The sequence below is a fragment of the Eucyclogobius newberryi genome, unplaced genomic scaffold, assembly GCF_026437365.1.
Source record: "Eucyclogobius newberryi isolate DKJ021-1_F unplaced genomic scaffold, fEucNew1.0.hap1 SCAF_4, whole genome shotgun sequence".
In the NCBI taxonomy this organism is placed as follows: domain Eukaryota; kingdom Metazoa; phylum Chordata; class Actinopteri; order Gobiiformes; family Gobiidae; genus Eucyclogobius; species Eucyclogobius newberryi.
This window is the reverse complement of record NW_027316056.1, coordinates 38,162,468-38,184,245: the sequence shown is the minus strand read 5'-3', so window position 1 is coordinate 38,184,245 and position 21,778 is coordinate 38,162,468. Positions and strand designations below refer to the sequence as shown.

Here is a 21,778-nt window from a genome sequence, read left to right as displayed (position 1 = left end):
CCGTGGGGTAAGACCCGGCCACCAGGCGCTCGCCATGGAGCACCCATCCCAGGCCTGGCTCCAGGATGGGGCCCCGGTGACGCCGATCCGGGCGACGTAAACTGCCTTGTTCGTGTTGTCATCATAAGAGGCTTCTGAACCGATCTTTGTCTGACCCGTCACCTAGGACCTGTTTGCCTTGGGAGACCCTACCAGGGGCATGAAGCCCCCGACAACATAGCTCCTGGGATCATTCGGGCACTCAAACCCCTCCACCACGTTAAGGTGTCGGTTCAAGGAGAGGACGAGAGCGGGCGCGGACAGCAAATAAATGAACATGAACTAATCAAGATCCACCAAATGAAACGTGCTCAAACAAAGAGAAATGCAATTGCAACATTTTCAAACTGTGTCCGAGTCAGATCATCCAGGACAGTCCATACTCTCAGTGACCGTTAGCCTCGTTAGCCTCGTTAGCGTCGTTAGCTTGGTGCCAGCACATTTCCATAACTGAACCCGCAGCGCTAATGCTAACGCGCAGTTGACTTTTGCCTTGTTTTGGGAGACGCTGGGCCTGTGGCCGTGTGTGGACCCGACGAGAGCAGGACTGACACTCGGAACATTTAAGGGCATCAAACCGCTCCGAGCTGAAGATATTACAATATATTTGACTCTGATTAGATTATATTTCAACCGTCCTTAACCACTTTGGACATTTTGTTCTCATCTTCGACATCGACAAGGGATTTATTCCTGCTTAGAGCAGAACGACCAGGTTATGTGACATTTTTACATGTATCACTCATCGTCTTAACCGTTCAAACGATCACAGCTGAGTGCAGGGGTGTGGGCGGGGACAGGGGGTAGGTGAAAACAGGACTTTGGCGTCATCTTTGAGCGTTGTTTCCTCATCAAAAACACACATGGAGTTTGATTAATCCTAAATATTTGGCCCGTCTCCCGCTCCTCGGGTCTCAATGCTTGGTTTCACCTTGTGAGGTCATTGGGTGGTAATCCAGGAAGTGCACCTCCATGTTTTTAAAGTCCTTCATCAGACAAATGCTGCTGCATTCTGGCGTCACGTGCTGAACGATACAGACTTACTCAAGCAAATGAAAGTGATAACAGGAAACACCATTAAAAGTTCTTATCAATAAACGTGTAATATCTAAAAAGGATCTAAAACTATTGAAAATAACATAAACATCTGTCGTAATCTCACAAACCAGGGTATTTCTCCTGATGCATTAATAATATGCAGTCTGAATATTGTTATAAAAAATAAATAAATTAATAAAATAAATAATAAAATAAAATACAAAAAAATAAAATAATTAATGAATACAAATAATAAATAAATACAAATAAACAAAACAATAAATGTATAAAATAAATAAAATAAATAAAATAAATAAAATAAATAAAATAAATAAAATAAATAAAATAAATAAAATAAAATAAATAAAATAAATAAAATAAATAAAATAAATAAAATAAATAAAATAAATTAAATAAATAAAATAAATAAAATAAAATAAATAAATAAAATAAATAAAATAAATAAAATAAATAAAATAAATAAAATAAATAAAATAAATAAATAAAATAAAACAAAAAAATAAATTAAATAAACACAATGAATAAAATAAATACAATAAATAATACATGAAAATAAATAAATAATAAATAATAAAATAAATAATTGCCCACCCCACCTCTCCTTTAAGATATAGTTTATTTGTTTGTCTTGATGTGTGCTAACTGTCAATAACAGTGAGTATAATTTGACCCCTAAAATGATCAAAACGAGTGCGTAGTGAAGGCGTATGAACATTAAAAGACAGAGGAGTGTTCAGAGGTCCCAGGAGGGAGGCGGTATTGGCCCTTTAATGCTGCGACATGAGCGTGGACCCATGATGCATTAGTCATTAGTCATACGTGTATATTGGCCCGTACCTGCAGTTGTGAGCATGCGCGTCACATTAGATCGCCGCACGACCCGACGAGAATCTTTACTGAAGCATTTTCTCGACCCGACAGAACATTGCACTTTACATGTGTAGGTGAATCTGGCTGTAGCATCGTATTAGCTCATATTAGCACACGGCGGCATATCCACTGACGCTAGCAGACGCGAGGCGGGACTGTGGGTATATGGTGCAGAGGAGAGGGTCAGACGGGTCAGAGAACACAGAGGAGAGGGTCAGACGGGTCAGAGAACACAGCGGAGAGGGTCAGACGGGTCAGAGAACACAGAGGAGAGGGTCAGACGGGTCAGAGAACACTGGAGAGGGTCAGACGGGTCAGAGAACACAGCGGAGAGGGTCAGACGGGTCAGAGAACACAGAGGAGAGGGTCAGACGGGTCAGAGAACACTGGAGAGGGTCAGACGGGTCAGAGAACACAGCGGAGAGGGTCAGACGGGTCAAAGAACACAGAGGAGAGGGTCAGACGGGTCAGAGAACACTGGAGAGGGTCAGAGAACACAGAGGAGAGGGTCAGACGGAGCAGAGAACACAGAGTAGAGGGTCAGACGGGTCAGAGAACACAGAGGAGAGGGTCAGACGGAGCAGAGAACACAGAGTAGAGGGTCAGACGGGTCAGAGAACACAGAGGAGAGGGTCAGACGGGTCAGAGAACACAGAGGAGAGGGTCAGACGGGGCAGAGAACACAGAGGAGAGGGTCAGACGGGTCAGAGAACACAGAGGAGAGGGTCAGACGGGTCAGAGAACACAGAGGAGAGGGTCAGACGGGTCAGAGAACACTGGAGAGGGTCAGAGAACACAGAGGAGAGGGTCAGACGGAGCAGAGAACACAGAGTAGAGGGTCAGACGGGTCATAGAGGGTCAGACAGGTCAGAAACCACAGAAGAGAAGGTCAGACGGGTCAGAGAGGGTCAGACGGGTCGGAGAACACAGAGGAGAGGGTCAGACGGGTCAGAGAACACAGAGGAGAGGGTCAGACGGGTCAGAGAACACTGGAGAGGGTCAGAGAACACAGAGGAGAGGGTCAGACGGGTCATAGAGGGTCAGACAGGTCAGAAACCACAGAAGAGAAGGTCAGACGGGTCAGAGAGGGTCAGACGGGTCGGAGAACACAGAGGAGAGGGTCTGACGGAGCAGAGAACACAGAGTAGAGGGTCAGACGAGTCAGAGAACACAGAGGAGAGGGTCAGACGGGTCAGAGAACACAGAGGAGAGGGTCAGACGGGGCAGAGAACACAGAGGAGAGGGTCAGACGGGTCATAGAGGGTCAGACAGGTCAGAAACCACAGAAGAGAAGGTCAGACGGGTCAGAGAGGGTCAGACGGGTCGGAGAACACAGAGGAGAGGGTCTGACGGAGCAGAGAACACAGAGTAGAGGGTCAGACGAGTCAGAGAACACAGAGGAGAGGGTCAGACGGGTCAGAGAACACAGAGGAGAGGGTCAGACGGGGCAGAGAACACAGAGGAGAGGGTCAGACGGGTCATAGAGGGTCAGACAGGTCAGAAACCACAGAAGAGAAGGTCAGACGTGTCAGAGAGGGTCAGACGGGTCGGAGAACACAGAGGAGAGGGTCAGACGGGTCAGAGAGGGTCAGACGGGTCAGAGAGGGTCAGACGGGTCAGAGAACACAGAGGAGAGGGTCAGACGGGTCAGAGAGGGTCAGACGGGTCAGAGAGGGTCAGACGGGTCAGAGAACGAAGATTTTGAGCATTTAAATATGTTTTTTCTTCTATTATGAACTTTTTACCTAAACTAATATTAATAATCAGGTACAAGAATGTGTGTTTTTATCTATGTTTATGATGAAAAGAGCATCTCATTGAGACGAGTGTCATGATTGTGCTTGTTTCTCATGGACGTCGCTTCACTATTAAATATGTGATTAGTTCTGATTTGTCCGACGGTTCACAGCTGCCGTCGTGCTGTTACCATGGAGACGCGTATGGTCAGTGGTCTGGCGGAGATCGACATCTTCCTGTTAGCCTCTTCCCCCTGTTTTTTTAGTTTCATGTAGGTTTACGGTTCAGTTTTGGGGGTTTTACGTGTTTTTCTTTGTTTAGTTTGCGTTTCACGTTTTTAAACTTAAACAAATGTATGGAAAACGTGTAATTTGCCTTTGGCTTTCCTCGTGAGCGCTCGGATGAGGTGTCGGGGCCGTGAAGCCGTTTGAAATGACAAGCTCATAAATGATTTGTGAAGGCGATGAGCGCGCTACATGGTGCAAGGACTTTAAAAACGAGGAGGAGCTCTGCCTGGTTTGAACTTCTTAAAGAGCTGAAAACAAGCGTAAAATATGAGATTTTTCTCTATCAAGATTCCATGAATATTTGCAAATAAACCAAATAAATCAGTCCAGCTTTTGGCTAAAAATATTTGTAAAAATTAAAGTTCGAAATAGGTTTTTTATGGACGATAAAAACTAAATAGCATAAAGTAAAACATCTGTAGAATTCAGAACATTAATCTTGATTCAAGTTATTTTTTGTTGTACATTTGCCTTTTTCAATATTTAAATAAACTTTTGAGACTTTTTTTAGTCGACAGATTTTCAAAAACATATTATTATTATAAAAATACATTAAAAACAGTCAAAATAACTTTGCTACACTCTTTTCTGGAGTGTTCGCGACCTGCTTGTCTCCATGGAGATGTTAATGCTTTGCCCGAAATGTTCTGCAAAATTGCCCTAAAGCGTATCTATCGCCATGGAGACGCGCAGCTGGCAGAACCATAATGAAGGGGCAGATATGACGGTAAATATTCTTTTTGACGCTGCAGTTTTAAAAAAGAATGTTTTGCACCTTGTTTGATGAAAAGTGACATATGCAAATGCACTAATTACTAACTGCTTATCACCTCATTCAACTCCATAACTGGCTCCATAACTGGCTCCATAAGTGGCTCCATAACTGGCTCCATAACTGGCTTCATAACTGGCTCATAACTGGCTTCATAACTGGCTTCATAACTGGCTCCATAACTGGCTTCATAACTGGCTCCATAACTGGCTCCATAACTGGCTCCATAACTGGCTTCATAACTGGCTTCATAACTGGCTTCATAACTGGCTCCATAACTGGCTTCATAACTGGCTTCATAACAGGCTCCATAACTGGCTTCATAACTGGCTCCATAACTGGCTCCATAACTGGCTCCATAACTGGCTTCACAACTGGCTCCATAACTGGCTTCATAACTGGCTCATAACTGGCTTCATAACTGGCTCCATAACTGGCTTCATAACTGGCTTCATAACTGGCTCCATAACTGGCTCCATAACTGGCTCCATAACTGGCTTCATAACTGGCTTCATAACTGGCTTCATAACTGGCTTCATAACTGGCTCCATAACTGGCTTCATAACTGGCTTCATAACTTGCTCCATAACTGGCTTCATAACTGGCTTCATAACAGGCTCCATAACTGGCTTCATAACTGGCTCCATAACTGGCTTCATAACTGGCTCATAACTGGCTTCATAACTGGCTCCATAACTGGCTGCATAACTGGCTTCATAACTGGGTCCATAACTGGCTCCATAACTGGCTCCATAACTGGCTTCATAACAGGCTCCATAACTGGCTTCATAACTGGCTCATAACTGGCTTCATAACTGGCTCCATAACTGGCTTCATAACTGGCTCCATAACTGGCTCCATAACTGGCTCCATAACTGGCTCATAACTGGCTTCATAACTGGCTCCATAACTGGCTCCATAACTGGCTCCATAACTGGCTTCACAACTGGCTCCATAACTGGCTCCATAACTGCCTTCATAACTGGCTCATAACTGGCTTCATAACTGGCTCCATAACTGGCTCATAACTGGCTCCATAACTGGCTTCATAACTGGCTCCATAACTGGCTCCATAACTGGCTCCATAACTGGCTTCACAACTGGCTCCATAACTGGCTTCATAACAGGCTTCATAACTGGCTCCATAACTGGCTCCATAACTGGCTTCATAACTGGCTTCATAACTGGCTTCATAACTGGCTCATAACTGGCTTCATAACTGGCTCCATAACTGGCTCCATAACTGGCTTCATAACTGGCTTCATAACTGGCTCATAACTGGCTTCATAACTGGCTCCATAACTGGCTTCATAACTGGCTTCATAACTGGCTCCATAACTGGTTCCATAACTGGCTTCATAACTGGCTTCATAACTGGCTCATAACTGGCTTCATAACTGGCTCCATAACTGGCTTCATAACTGGCTTCATAACTGGCTCATAACTGGCTCCATAACTGGCTTCATAACTGGCTCCATAACTGGCTTCATAACTGGCTCCATAACAGGCTCCATAACTGGCTCCATAACTGGCTTCATAACTGGCTTCATAACTGGCTCATAACTGGCTTCATAACTGGCTCCATAACTGGCTTCATAACTGGCTTCATAACTGGCTTCATAACTGGCTCCATAACTGGCTTCATAACTGGCTCCATAACAGGCTTCATAACTGGCTTCATAACTGGCTTCATAACTGGCTTCATAACTGGCTCCATAACTGGCTTCATAACTGGCTCCATAACTGGCTTCATAACTGGCTTCATAACTGGCTCCATAACTGGCTCCATAACAGGCTTCATAACTGGCTTCATAACTGGCTTCATAACTGGCTTCATAACTGGCTCCATAACTGGCTTCATAACTGGCTTCATAACTGGCTCCATAACTGGCTTCATAACTGGCTTCATAACTGGCTTCATAACTGGCTTCATAACTGGCTCCATAACTGGCTTCATAACTGGCTCCATAACTGGCTTCATAACTGGCTCCATAACTGGCTCCATAACTGGCTCATAACTGGCTTCATAACTGGCTCCATAACTGGCTTCATAACTGGCTTCATAACTGGCTCCATAACTGGTTCCATAACTGGTTCCATAACTGGCTTCATAACTGGCTCATAACTGGCTTCATAACTGGCTCCATAACTGGCTTCATAACTGGCTTCATAACTGGCTCATAACTGGCTCCATAACTGGCTTCATAACTGGCTCCATAACTGGCTTCATAACTGGCTCCATAACAGGCTCCATAACTGGCTCCATAACTGGCTTCATAACTGGCTTCATAACTGGCTCATAACTGGCTTCATAACTGGCTCCATAACTGGCTTCATAACTGGCTTCATAACTGGCTTCATAACTGGCTCCATAACTGGCTTCATAACTGGCTCCATAACAGGCTTCATAACTGGCTTCATAACTGGCTTCATAACTGGCTTCATAACTGGCTCCATAACTGGCTTCATAACTGGCTCCATAACTGGCTTCATAACTGGCTTCATAACTGGCTTCATTACTGGCTCCATAACTGGCTTCATAACTGGCTCCATAACAGGCTTCATAACTGGCTTCATAACTGGCTTCATAACTGGCTTCATAACTGGCTCCATAACTGGCTTCATAACTGGCTCCATAACTGGCTTCATAACTGGCTTCATAACTGGCTCCATAACTGGCTCCATAACAGGCTTCATAACTGGCTTCATAACTGGCTTCATAACTGGCTTCATAACTGGCTCCATAACTGGCTTCATAACTGGCTTCATAACTGGCTCCATAACTGGCTTCATAACTGGCTTCATAACTGGCTTCATAACTGGCTTCATAACTGGCTCCATAACTGGCTTCATAACTGGCTCCATAACTGGCTTCATAACTGGCTTCATAACTGGCTCCATAACTGGCTCCATAACAGGCTTCATAACTGGCTTCATAACTGGCTTCATAACTGGCTTCATAACTGGCTCCATAACTGGCTTCATAACTGGCTTCATAACTGGCTCCATAACTGGCTTCATAACTGGCTTCATAACTGGCTCCATAACTGGCTTCATAACTGGCTCCATAACTGGCTTCATAACTGGCTCCATAACTGGCTTCATAACTGGCTTCATAACTGGCTTCATAGCCCGCGCTCGAGGACGAGGACGCTTCAGGACGCTGCGGGAAAGTGTCTCCAAACCGTAATATTTGATCGTTCTGAAACCATCTTAGACAAGACGGATGTCTCTGTTCACTTATTATCACCGGGTCGTCATTGTCGCGCCTAAAGACGTTAGCGCTTATACCCAGAATGCCGCTGGGCTAATTCCATGCAGATTGTGAGCACAAATATGTACATAAATCTCCCTGACGTGCTCCAAACTAGTTATTATGCAGATTAACAGTCCCGGTCCCGAACATTTAACGATGAGGGATGCGTGCGGCGCGGGGCTAGCGGAGGGGGCGGGCCGGGGAGCGAGGGGAGTGGCTTCTGTTGCTCAGGGCGACAGTTGGTCCTAGTCTTAGTCTTAATCCAAGCCGTTATGGCACTTGGCTGAAGGCGTATGTCGCAGGCTTAAGGGTAATACGCCGCTTTTGTGCTAAGACACAGAAACGTTATAGATTCTGTTCAGTATTTAGTAATCAAGCGCCGTATTCACCGTCGCAGGTCAGTGTTTTACATAGAACTGGGTCCGTTCAAAACATCAAAACTTATTATTTTTGTATTTTCATTGAGCAGCAGCATTTATACTCTTTTTATACTCTCTTGTCGAGTCTCAAAGTACAATCGAGATCACGGTTTGTCCAGTCGACTCCTGAACTCGTTCCTGCTCAAACCGGTCCTGGGCCAAAGGGGAGGAGCTATAACCGTACCGCATGTGATACAATCCACCTTCCGTCTACAACAGCCTCATGACACCTTGGCAGAGGCGAATGCACACGAGGCGATTGACAGCTCTGTGAGGCGGAGGTGACCGGACCTCCATCGGCCTCATCGAACGGCCGCTGAGTACAACGCAGTGGGCGGGGATAGGGGGTAGGTGAATGCAGACGTGCTCCTCCGAGCCCCTTCAGCCCCAAACGTAGGACGATGCGGGATGTTACAAACGTGCACGAATCACAAACACAACTCTGAGTAAAGTGTTATAACGAATGAGAGTGAACGGATAATATTTCACACGACGTCTCGTTTAATGTGTTTGTGTATCGTGATCAGAAGGGAAACTTAAAGGGGAATAATATCAATAAAATAGTACAAAAAGAGGAGTCGGCAAACACACTCTGAAGCTTTGATGAGGATGCGATATTAAGACGTGATTAAAAGTACAAGTTGAAGTAATGCGTCTCCGGCTCGGGCAGGAGGCCAGCTTCAGCGTCCATCAGCTGGAGAGAGTGCAGACACAGGCTGCGTCCACCCTGGCGTCCACTCTGGCGTCCACCCTGGCGTCCACCCTGGCGTCCGCTCTGGCGTCCACTCTGGCGTCCACCCTGGCGTCCGTCCACCCTGGCGTCCACTCTGGCGTCCACTCTGGCGTCCACCCTGGCGTCCACCCTGGCGTCCGTCCACCCTGGCGTCCACCCTGGCCTCCACTCTGGTGTCCCCTCTGGCGTCCACCCTGGCGTCCACTCTGGGGTCCACTCTGGCGTCCACCCTGGCGTCCGTCCACCCTGGCGTCCACCCTGGCGTCCACTCCGCCCTGACCGACCTTCAAACGGGCCGACAGAACAGCGCGTCGTTATAATCGTAGCGTCGTTCTTATCTCGAGACAGATTATCGTCCGATTGGCAGAACATGTGGGTCAGTTTGATCAATTCTGTCAACGTGTGTTTTACTTCCTCCGTCTCCACGGAAACCAGGCAGAATCTAAAGCATAAAAGGTGGCAATGTGGTCAAACTGTTATCGTGAATGTTCTTTTAATATAGAGTATATTGTTTGTAGTAGAAATTCTACACAAAGAGCTCGTTAAAAACAAGTCATGTTGTTTTTGTTCAAATGAAGGGATAAGGCAGGGATACTAAACTTCACTTTCCCCGTTGATTTTTCAGACGTCAAATGTGGACAACGCGTCACCGTGACGACATTTTCGGTCGCACAAAATATCCCCAACACTTTAGTTAGTACAATATAGTGACAAAAAGCTTTACCAACACCACTTTGCCAATTTGACCCGGAATGAGATTAGAACTAGAACCAGGACTAGAACCAGGACTAGAACCAGCACTAGAACTAGGACTAGAACCACAACAAGGGCCAGGATTAGAACCAGAAATAGAACCAGTACCAACCGGGTCTAAACTAGGACTAATCCAGAATTAAACCGCTATAAATGATGACAAATAATACATTCATGTTTGGAAAATGGGGGCCGGATTAAAAACTGAGATATTTCTGTATATATTCATTTGTTTTATACTTTTTTCACATTTATCTAAGGATCCCCAGCTAATAGCCTATGTTTAAAGAAATGTTTTAACACGTTAGGCTAAGGTTGGAGATCGGGAGATGAACATTTCTCTCAATGTGGCCCACCACCGCTGTATGTGCGCGGTAATCCCCTTCAGATCAATGGGATGAACCCGATTTAACGATTTTCCCGAGGTCTGACATGTGACTGTTCCTCAAGTTTGTGACCGGCTTTTCCAAACTCAACTTTATGTTAGACAAAAAACGCCAGATTGATCGTTTACAATAAATTGACCCTAAAACCTTGTAATTTTGCTTCTAATATTCACACAATTATTTTTTTCTTCAGTTCTTCCACTTATATCGTGACATGAATAATCACAATGACCCGATCCTCTGGACATCGCGACCTTCCACGGGTTAAACTCTCGGCTCAGAACCGTTTGTGTTCGACATTCTAATCCGAGCGCGCTTCCCGTCGTTACGGGCCAGCGCTCGTCCACCCCGTCTCACCCCGCCCACCCCGCCCCGTCCCGCCCTGTCCCGCCCCACCCTGTCCTGCCCCGCCCTGTCCCGCCCCACCCCGCTCACTGCCCCGCGAGTGAGGGCGTGGGCTTTGTGCGTTGAATCTGTCCCTCGCCGTGACGTTTGCGTACGAAGTTCAGTCGGGACAAAAATCCAAACCATACGTACCAATTATCATCCCATTTCAGTCACGTCTTCATGTTGGTAGCGCCAAGACTCACGTCGTCCCTTCACGCCGCTCATAAAACCATCAAACGTGATCATTTCGTGAAGTTGACCGACCATATTCCAGAAAAGCTACACAGTGCACCTTTAAAGACGCCGTGAAACATCTTCAAACACAACGATCCTCGCGCTCAAACGCCGGGGACAGATCTGAGAGTCGGCGGGCCTCGGCGGCGCTGTAGCGTAATCACTTTTGGAACTTAGTTTGTCTGCGTCGCCACGGAAACATTAGCATAAATGCCGACGCAGGGGGAAACTGTCACCTCGCGCGGCCTTCACCCGCTGACTGCAGATGCGCGCGACCCAGATGGGGGAGCGAACGCTAACGCTACTGCGGCGGCGTTCATGCTAACATTCTGCGGGATCACTACGTGTGACGTCGCGGCGTCCAAACGTTTTTTTTGTGTGATTTTGTGTGAGCTTCTTGAATAATTAAAGACATGAGGGAACAGAAACAGGCTCACACTAAATCATATCAATGCGTGTAACTTTTAATTAATTAATGTTTTACTTTTTAAGACCAGATATAATGAATTCTGTCTAAAAAATCATCTCTAGAGGAAGACCAGACTTCACTGATTATTTTTGGGCTGTACAGGGAAGTACCAGTGTGGAAATAATCCCTCAACAACGGCATAGACCGACTGCACATTCACATATTATTAGCGGATGCAGCGTTCGATGCTCATGCTATCAATTACTTAGCAACTCGGCTAGTCCCGGATGATTTGAAGGACTCCGGAGCCAGTCCCCTGTGTTTATTCTCCCCCCAAAATCATTAGCATTAGCCTGCAGAAACCCAAATTGAACTTTATAAAACCTGCCGACCCTGAAGTTCCTCAGGATCCAGTTTCAAACGGTCACTCTGAACTGAATCCTGATTCATCCATTTTTTAGGCCTTGACAAGCCTGATGTGAGAGTAGTGCCAGGCTTATCCATTACTTTTGCCTGTGTTAACATTACAATTTAGTCACGCCGGATGAGCGCTAACAAATGCCCGACGCTAACGCTACTGTGAACCTCATTCAATTTCTTACACCTCTACAGTCCAACAGTTCCATAAACAACCTACACTCCTCTCCTGTCTCTCCTGTCTCCACTCATTACCGATCATTAGCCGTTAGCCATTACGTAACTAGTTTAGGCCCCAGTTAGCATGTGTTAGCATGTGTGCGCGTGTGTGTGATCCATGTCAGCTCACACCCGGGCTAATCAGGCCAGTTAGCCGCGTCAGTGCGAGGGGAGTGTGCGCTCGCTGTCCTGGTGCCCACGGAAATGGCCTGCAGCTGCGCTAGCACTTAGCATACGCCGCTAAATCACACGGCGCTACACCGCTGTCCCTGGGAATTAGCATCAGCCGCGGCCAAAGTTTACCCCGCGCTTAGCAGAGGGAGTCAATGTGGATATTAAATGCTTTGTATGGACTTTTTAATGTTTAACTTTTAATGTTTTATTGAATAATGTCGAGCACGTTTTGACCATTGGAATTTTGTAACTCGAATAAAAGTATGAACTTCTGTTCCACTTTCTGTGTCATGTTTGAATGCTTGGATTAAATAGTAGAAAAAGCTTCAGTTGTAGTCATCTGGACTCAGTTTGAAAAAATAGACGTTTCGACTCTCATCCAAGAGTCATTGTCAATAAAATAATTTATTTCGAGAACTCCGATATTAATACTGTTCTGTGGTAAGACCCGCCCATTGGGAGGAGCCTTCCTGGCTCCTCCCAATAACACATATGTTAACACATAACACATTAAACTGTTGGACGTCTGTCTGAACACCACTTACTTTCAATTCCGGGGACAATTTTACAGACAGATTCATGGCTGTGCCATGGGCTCGCCCGTCTCTCCCATAGTGGCCAACCTGTACATGGAGCACTTTGAGAAGAAGGCACTGGCCTCATTCTCAGGCATAGCCCCAAAACTGTGGCTCCGCTATGTCGATGATACTTTTGTAACAATCAAGAAACAAGAGCTGGAAACCTTCTCTGATCACATCAATGCTGTGGACCCACATATTAGGTTTACAAGAGAAGACGCTAAGGAGAATCGCTTGGCCTTTCTTGATTGTTCCACGATCAGAGGAGAGGACGGGAAACTCCAAATAGAAGTATATAGGAAACCTACACACACGGACCAGTATCTGCTCTTTGGTTCCAACCACCCACTACAGCACAAGCTGGGTGTGATCAGAACCTTACAACACAGAGCTCAAGGTGTGCCCACCAGCTCAGAGGGCAAGAAGAAAGAGGAAAAACATGTCCGAAATGCCCTCTCAGCCTGTGGTTACCCCGCTTGGGCTCTCAACAGAGTGAAGAGAACCAAGAAGCAGGACAAAAGGGAAACTGAACAGAGAAGGAAGGGTGTTTCTATCCCTTATGTGTCTGGCCTGTCGGAAAAACTGCAGAGAATTTTTAGACAACACGAAGTCCCTGTTTATTTTAAACCAGGAAACACTTTAAGACAAAAACTGGTTCACCCTAAGGACAAATTGCCGACTCAAAAACAGAGCAATGTAGTTTATTCGATCCAATGCAGTGAAGAAAGCTGTAAAGAACGTTACATAGGTGAGACGAAACAGCCTCTACACAAGAGGCTTTATCAGCACAGAAGAAATACAAGTTCAGGACCTCAGAGCGCCGTGCATCTCCATCTTGAAGCCTCTAATCACTCGTTTGAAGACGGTGAGGTGAAGGTTTTAAGCAGGAGAAAAGATGGTTTGAAAGAGGAGTTAAAGAAGCTATTTTTGTTAAAAAAGAAAGACCTTCTTTAAACAGAAATGGAGGGCTTAGGTTTCATCTTCCTGTTATTTATAATGGGTTACTGAATGGGTTATTGACATTTAGATGTTAATCAGGTACTCAGGGTGGTTGAGCCAGGGTCTCACTAAGACAAAGAGGTTTTAACAGCCCATTAAGATTCTGAATAGGCTCGGTAGATACAAGGGGGATTTTCTGTTGAAACAAACAACTCTTTCTACTTCAGGAAGGCTCCTCCCAATGGGCGGGTCTTATCACAGAACAGTATTAATATCGGAGTTCTCGAAATAAATTCTTTTATTGACAATGACTCTTGGATGAGAGTCGAAACGTCTATTTTTTCAAACTGAGTCCAGATGACTACAACTGAAGCTTTTTCTACTATGGAACACGCCTGGACGAATGAGGGATTACACCGACGCTTGGATTAAATGTCTTGCATTTTTTTTATGAATTCAAACTCTGAGTCATTCAATTTTTCAGGCAGAAAAATAAGACAAATCTACAGCTTGCGACTGTGAAATTGTAAAAATAAAATGAAAAACAAGAATTAAATGGACCTTATATTAATGTTTAGATCAATATTGTGGTTTACATGAACAAAGTGTAAAATAGTGATCCATGGGAACATTAAAGTTTGTTTCAAATTTTATAAAAACATTGAAAAAATTATTTATTAGACGTTCCAGTTGTGACGTGAAATGGGTAGAGAGGGGACATTGTCCAGGCCGGGAATCAAATCCGACGCCACGATGGTGTCAACTACACATGTGCAATGACCTTAACCACTGGACCATCAGCTAGCACAGTTTAATGCTACATTTAAAGCTTCAGTAACTCTATATTACATGTGAAACATGTGAAAGGAACAGAAGGTGGCGCCATGGGACAAACCACTCCTCAAAGTGTAATCAATAAACCACCGTATTGTCCAGTTCAGTCATACAGAATGGTCACTTAACTGGTTTAACAGCTCGAGAGGAAAAGGTTCACTTCAAAACACTATTATTATAGTTGTTGTTATTGGTTTAATTCGTTTGAAAGTTAAAATAACTTGAATACTTCATTGTCATACTTTATTGTCACTTTATGGAAGTTTAGTCCCAGACTTATAATCATATCTGCGGAGATGTCATTGCTTTGTCAAGAATGTTCCACGTGACATTCAACATCAGTCAATGTCATCAGGCCGAGTTACAGGTCGGATCTGTGGAGAGGCGGCGAGCGTACAGTGGATGAATGCGATGTAGGCACGACAAACACATAAGAGGACGACTTCAAACCCCCACTGGCTTCAGTGCTAGCATTAGCAGCTAGCCTCCTCGCTGCGTTAGCTTTCTGGACTAAACTAATGTTCTTTTCATACGGTCGTCTGTCATTGACTGATGGTGACACTGAAGCGCCTGTAGCCCAAAAAAACCCTGCACGCCAAAAATCACATCCCATTCATTTCCTGCTATTTTACACATTAATAACTGGCACTTCTCCACTGACGTGCATGGCCCAAAGGCACAAGGGCACACAGCGGAAGGATATTGGGGAGAAGTGTGCGGACACCCGATTAGCGAAGTAAATGTGTTTCCTATTGACTGCTCATTTCGAAACTGCATCCAGCGCTGTTTAAAAATAGAGTGTGCACTCGTGGGGCGAGTTATTTTGGGGAGTTCATTTAATTATGTTAACTTGAGGCCTTCGTCTGCGGCGCCAAAAGCAGCGCTAACTCACTCTGCTCATCATAAACATGACCCGAGTCCTGTTTTGTTTTCTTCACACGTGTTTGCTGCATTAGTCTCTGTTTTTCAAGTCCTTTCTACTTTGCTACACTCGTTGTGATTATTTTAGTTCTCAAACTTTGACAGGAGCAGCTACTTTTATTTGCCTCATTCAAACTTCTTAGTCAGTCAGTGCGCCGGTGGCGGGTGGACGCCAGATAAATCAACCTGTTTCCCATGAATCAGTTTTGTTGAATTTCAGTTTTTGTTGAACACAGCGTTTGGAAGCGAAGAATCTCTCTTTTCAGTCTTTGGATTCTTTATTTATGAGTCAATCTTTGTAGATGACCTTAAAAAGTTCCAGTTCCTGGTCTAGAATGAATCCATGGCAAGGTATTTATAAGTTGAAAAATGATTTCAATAATTTGAGACAAACTTAATAGCGATTACCTAAGAGGTCTTAATCGCCCTCCATAAGAAGATACCATAGCTTTAGTTTTGTTCTGAAGTCAGCACTAACTTCACGAATCCATAGAATCTCTCCCTTTGTTTTTTGGACTAGGTTCTGTCTCTCCTTTTGTTCTTTGCACTCCGCAGAATCTCTCCTTTCGTTCTTTGGTGTCCGTTGGTGCAGAATCTCTCCTTCCGGTCTTTGGCTTCTCATACTCTCTCAAACATGCAGCAAATCCACCTTTCCAGCTCCAACGTTCCTCTGCCTCGTCTCCATCGCAGCAGTAGAACCATCAGCCCCTTCAACCTTCCATCTCCCGTTCTTCAGCACCGCTATTTTCATTCTCTTTGACAGCGTCCAAGCGCCAAAGTCTGTCCACTCATTAAACTTTTCACGACGTCTGTTTTACACACCCAAGACATCGAAGCAGATTTCATTCCCGTCTCGTAAAAAGCCTGTGTTTTTCCCTCAGATAAAGAAAGTGATTTCAGAGGCGTTCTCGGCTTGTATCGTGCGCTCGTCGACACACACACATTTTTCTAACTGTTTCACATCTGTTTTTTGTCACCCTCGCCAAACTCCACAATCCAGATTTGCTTGTTCTCGGATCCGTGCCGTTCATGTCATAAAGTTGTTATTGAAGTGTTATTGCGCTCGCTGCAGCTCCATTATGTATTTAGTGAAAGACTCTGGGTTTTGGGCTCTCTTTATATTTCATCATGTTGTTTGAACGAGTTCTCCAAAAACACACGGGTTCACGAGCCGACATCTGCTCTGGTTCTCTGGATCTCGATTAGCTCTTGTAAAGCATGAAAACATGGAACATATATAATGTACACTGTTAAAAAGCAATATGTTTTACAATGCTTTCAGAATATGATGCGGGTGGAAAAAGAAAAGAAAAGACACTTCTTCTAGATACTGCACCTTCAACGTTTCATGTCAGTTTTCTCTAAAAGTACTATACTTAAGTAAAGTACAGATACCTACATTTTACTTGAGTCGTTTTTATAGTAGATACTTTTGACTTCACTACACTTGAGAGCAGGTATCTGTACAACTTTGATTCATTTCTTAAACCGGAGTATTTTATTCTTCTGCTCCTGTATCTGTACTTTTCTCCTCTTCACAGGGTATGATGAGGATAGTGGGCTGGTTGCTTCTCTTCACCTCCGTCATGGTGCCAGTGGTATCCCAGAAACCCCCAGGACTCAGTGTGGGCGTGATCATGGCTGAGACACGCCCCGTCATGGATGAAGACCTCCGCCCCATAGGACGCCCGGACGCTGCTCTGGATGTGTCCGTGGTGGTTCTGCGCATGAACCAGACGGACCCCAAAACGGTCATCACACAGGTACGTCCACTCGCCCCGACCTTCTTTGTAAAGGGTCAATATATTATTATCACTGTGTTTGCAAACCAAATCTTAACTAAAGTAAACCAAATTGAATAAACGTAATTAGGACTAAAACAGCTGCTAAATTGATCTTTTCATTGACTTTAATATTTGTAGTATTTCTACAAGTCCAAGTACTGGAGTGTTGTTCATGTCCCACTTGTGAAAGAGGGCGACATTCAAGGTTCATATCGATTAAAGAATTGGATCAAGATTTCAAACATGACGCACTGCATGAGCGTGTACGTGTGTATAATTTGTACGTTTTAAGAGTCATGTGGGGCACCAGCCTTATTTAGGCCGTTTACAATTCTCAAATCAAATATCTATCAGGGGTTAGGTTCAGGTGGTCACATGGCCCACTGGGTCTCGAGCTCTGGTTCTGACTGCATCAGGCTGAAGAGACGCTGCATTCTCCGTTCCGTGAGATGGTCTTTAAGGTTATCACCGGTTAAGAGTAAAAGCTGTTGGTCGGTAAATGCAAAGTGGATCCTTCGCTTGAGTTTGAGTGTCACAGTTTAAAGTGAGAATTGCGTCCAAAGAGGGGCACATAATCGCTTATGGGGCGAGAGTAAAGTTAGCTTCCCTGATTCCTCTGGAATGTCCTTGTCCCGTACCTTAGCATAGCCTAGCTAGCTTAGTTTAAACACTGGGACACTTCACTGCTCACAGGTCATCTACAGGTCACTACATATTAAACACAAACGAACAGAAGGGACATAAAATCTAATCCACCCAAGCGCCCAATTAAACAGTTTGGATTTAGTCTGGTGCCTCGAAGCGCTGCATTGGGATTATTGTGATTTATGTTTACTGTGACGTATTTCACACAAATTGACATATTTTGTTGAATAAACTAAAAAGAAGATTTAAAATGCACGCACAATCTGTAGTTTAGGTCACTTGTGTGGTCGTTTGGGAGATTTGCTGACTCATTCTCGAGCAGTGACTCCTTGAGATATTAAGACTCCCCCTGTGGGGTCAGCTACAAATCTCCAATCATAAGGTTCCAACGTGTTTACGACGTTCACTTGCAATGAACTTTACAACAGCCAATTAGAGCTGCCAGACTACGCCAGGCTCCATTATCTAGTGAGTGTCAGACAAATAATAGTTGAGAAACGTCCTTCTGTCTGTGGCACACGTAAAAGCAGATGGTAATACTTACTCTTCCACAAGGGCAGCACTTATCAGCTTTAAACTAGAGTGAAGAGAGCACATATTGCAGAGTTTGATGATATCTCGATTGGAACAGAGCATTATGAGCTCTTTATACAAAAACTGAAAATGTAAAATTAACTCAGTGCATAACGTTTGAAGCGACTTCTGCTTCTTCAAAGTCATTTCCAGTCCGGTTCGTCAGAGGTTTGATGTACGAGTGACATTCTTGAGCACTGAGCGTGTTGCCGTGCTGTGTCCTATCAGGTGTGCGAGCTCCTGACCCGGACCCGCCTCCATGGGATTGTATTTGCAGACGGCACGGACCAGGAGGCTATCGCTCAGATCCTGGACTTCCTGTCGGTGCAGACCCAGCTGCCCATGCTGGGGGTCCACGGGGGCTCCTCTATGATCATGGCCGACAAGGTAAGGCCACACCCCCCCACGGTGACGGCCGCTGGGCGAGTCGCTGCTCGTGCTGTTGTGGGCGGGACTCTGAAGCCAACCTCCGTGCTGGCTCTGGAGATGAGATGGCTGGAGGTGGTTGTTTGGAGGTCTAGAGTTTATTGGACTGTTGTTCTTTTATGATGACTTTATAGTGAGTGATAACATTGTAACTTGATATTGTGGAAATGCCTGCTTGATATGTGAATGGCAGGTGGCATGCAGACGTGTGAGGTCAGGGATTACTCAGTCGTCATTGTTTTTAAAAAGCCAAGAAAAAAATCAACTTGCAATTCTTAAAATACTTGTACAAATACAAATTGTGTGGTTGATGTGATCTCTCTTTGGTCAGAGGTAGAATAGGTTTCAAAGGAAGTCATCTGGACACTGTTTTTAAATAAAGATGTTTCGACTTCCATTCAGAAACAATTTTAAATCTGAAGGTGCAGGAAACACAAACGTGGTCCTTAGTCCTGCCCTAAGGGAGGAGCTATAACCTGAAACTGCTCCGCCTCTGTAGATAGAGAAAAGTAAAAGGTTACACTTCGCATTTCCTCCGTTTACTTTTAGTCTCGCCTTGAAGTGACATCGGGTCAGGCTTTCTCCGCTTTCACACCTACGCATGTCCCTACGAGGACGATAAAGGCTAATCTAATCCAAACATGTGCTAAAAGCAAACTAGAGTTCAGAACACCTGCAAGTGCGGTTGGTCTGGGTCGGTGTGAGACCAGTGCAAACTAAAGACCGCGTCCGGAATGTATCGATGCAATCAGACTCCAGCGTGGTCAAGTGGCCTCGCTTCGGCCGATTTTCATGTCACGCTGAACAAAACCAAAATAAACCTCAGACAATCTACAAGTGACTTTCCTCCGGCCACTATGCGAGCGGGGCTTCCAGTTTGTTGTTGATTCCGGCAGTTTCTTCGGATGGTTCGCGACGCAGCGTCACCTCCGTTTGCTCCAACCGAACTGTGATGAAAATCTTGAGCGCTTTAATTGTTTTATTCTTAGACTGTCTCCTTAACGTAGCTTAATGTTGGATGAATGCTTTTTGTCTGATGTTGTGATCATTGCAGAACTAGCATGCAGCGTTGTCTCTGTCCAAGTCAATCTTCAACGCAAATCTAAAAAAACATCTGCACCAAATTCAACTTTTACTCCTCAATCAAACCAGTTAAACGGACTAAACGCTGTGAAAACGTCCTGCATTGAACCGCAATGACGGCGTAACCCGGTGGATGCCCTGTTACGGTCGTATATTTGGAGACACTAAAGACACTGAAGCCGTCTCTGGTGTCGGATTCCGCTGTGTGTTTCCTCCATCCTTCACGATCCCGCAGCGTTTCTGTTTTTGTCCTGAAGCCATCTCTGTAAAAAAAAAAACGGAGAGATGCAGGGGCCCGGAATGACCCCGATGCGTTTGCGGCGCCGGCACTCGAAGTTAGACTCTTAAGTTTGTCCGGTAAATCATCGGGCGAACGCGGCGGCAGCGGAGACCTCCCACCTGCAGTTATTCAGATCGGCCTTTTTTAACAAGCTCTCGTGTTTAGATGCAAATGCGCGGCGGTGCAGGGGAAGTACACAGCGTTAAATCGCATGTATTCAGCTGTTTTTATGTGTGACGACTTGGCCCGGCAACGTTTTAATGATGGTATGACTGGTTTGGTTTTGGGCTGTGCAAAAGGAATCGGTGGATTTACAATTGTAATCTTGATTTGAAAAGCTATGACAGTTCATTTGTCAAGATCGTTGGATTTGTCAAGGGACTTTTCGAACTTGTCTAACTGTTGTTATAGCCGGTCGAACGAAGTGTCAGACGTTTACGGAATAATCGCACCTCATTCGGAGATAATGAATATTTAACCCGACCAAAATGAAGCTTTTCTGGCGGAGTATTTACTTTGATGGACAGATTAATACAATGATAGAGCTTCGATTTACACGTGTTTTTATTCGTTTATTATTCAGGTTGGAAACATCTTACCGTGAGTGGCGACGCCCACATTTAGAGATATCATTTTTAATCGTTTCTTACTTGTTTTTTAGGGCATCTTAAGGCATTTCTAGTGTGAAAATGTCTGCACTTTCAATTCAATTCAATTCAATATATTTTTGTAAGGCCCAAAATCACAACAACAGTCGCCTCTGAGGGCCAAGAGTAAGGCCGTTTTGTTGAGTAAACGAGATATTACTGAAAATCGTGGTTAGAAATTCAAATTTTGCCCTTTTTTTCGAGTTAAAACTGAAATCAGGCAAAGAATTAGGTGTGAACGATTCGTTTGTTTGATCCGTCAAAACCTTGTTAAGTCCAAGATTGTAAAGTCCAAGATTGTTAAGTCCAAGATTGTAAAGTCCAAGATTGTAAAGTCTGTCATATGTTGGCTGCTTAAGGGTTGATTTTCGTGTTTCTATGGGAGAAAAATGCATTTGAAGTTCCAATGTCGACTGCAGTAAATCTATGGATGAAATGGATTCATTTAAATAATAAGACATTGGAGGCAGATCAGACAGACATAGATCACTAATATAAGCACGCGTGACTTGTCAAAATCGCTCGGATTAATTAAGATGAATGTTCCGGAAAGGAAGCGTGTGTTTTCCGCTGTATGGAATCTCAGCAGGAAGCCCCCAAAAGCCCCCAAAAGCGAGCCATCCGCGGGTCTATACTTGTGTTCTCGCCGCCCTGGACCGCTCACAGACGGACAGCGGCGCTTTGATACCATCTCACGGGGAACACGGGAGTCGATAAACGGTGCAGCGCCGAGCCGTTTGAAGTGGAGGGGGAAAGGAAGCGCGTCGACGAGTGTCCCGGAGATGTCCCGGAGATGTCGACCAATCGTGCGGAAATCACAAGCCTGAACGGTTGCGAGCGTTTGAAGGGCCCGTATTCACGCAACGTTTTGTCTTCTCGTCCAAAAACACGCCTGGAGTTGTGTCTCGTTTCGTTCA

General features: G+C 44.9%; 1 protein-coding gene across 1 annotated transcript in view; it reads left to right on the top strand.

The window, feature by feature from the left end:
* LOC140377369 (glutamate receptor ionotropic, NMDA 2A-like) overlaps positions 1-21,778 on the top strand; it is a 427,148-nt gene that overhangs the window by 46,627 nt on the left and 358,743 nt on the right. The window contains exons 3-4 of the mRNA XM_072462756.1: positions 16,965-17,186; positions 18,654-18,812. Of these exons, the coding sequence (XP_072318857.1) occupies positions 16,965-17,186; positions 18,654-18,812 (381 nt within the window). The remainder of the gene's footprint in view (positions 1-16,964; positions 17,187-18,653; positions 18,813-21,778) is intronic.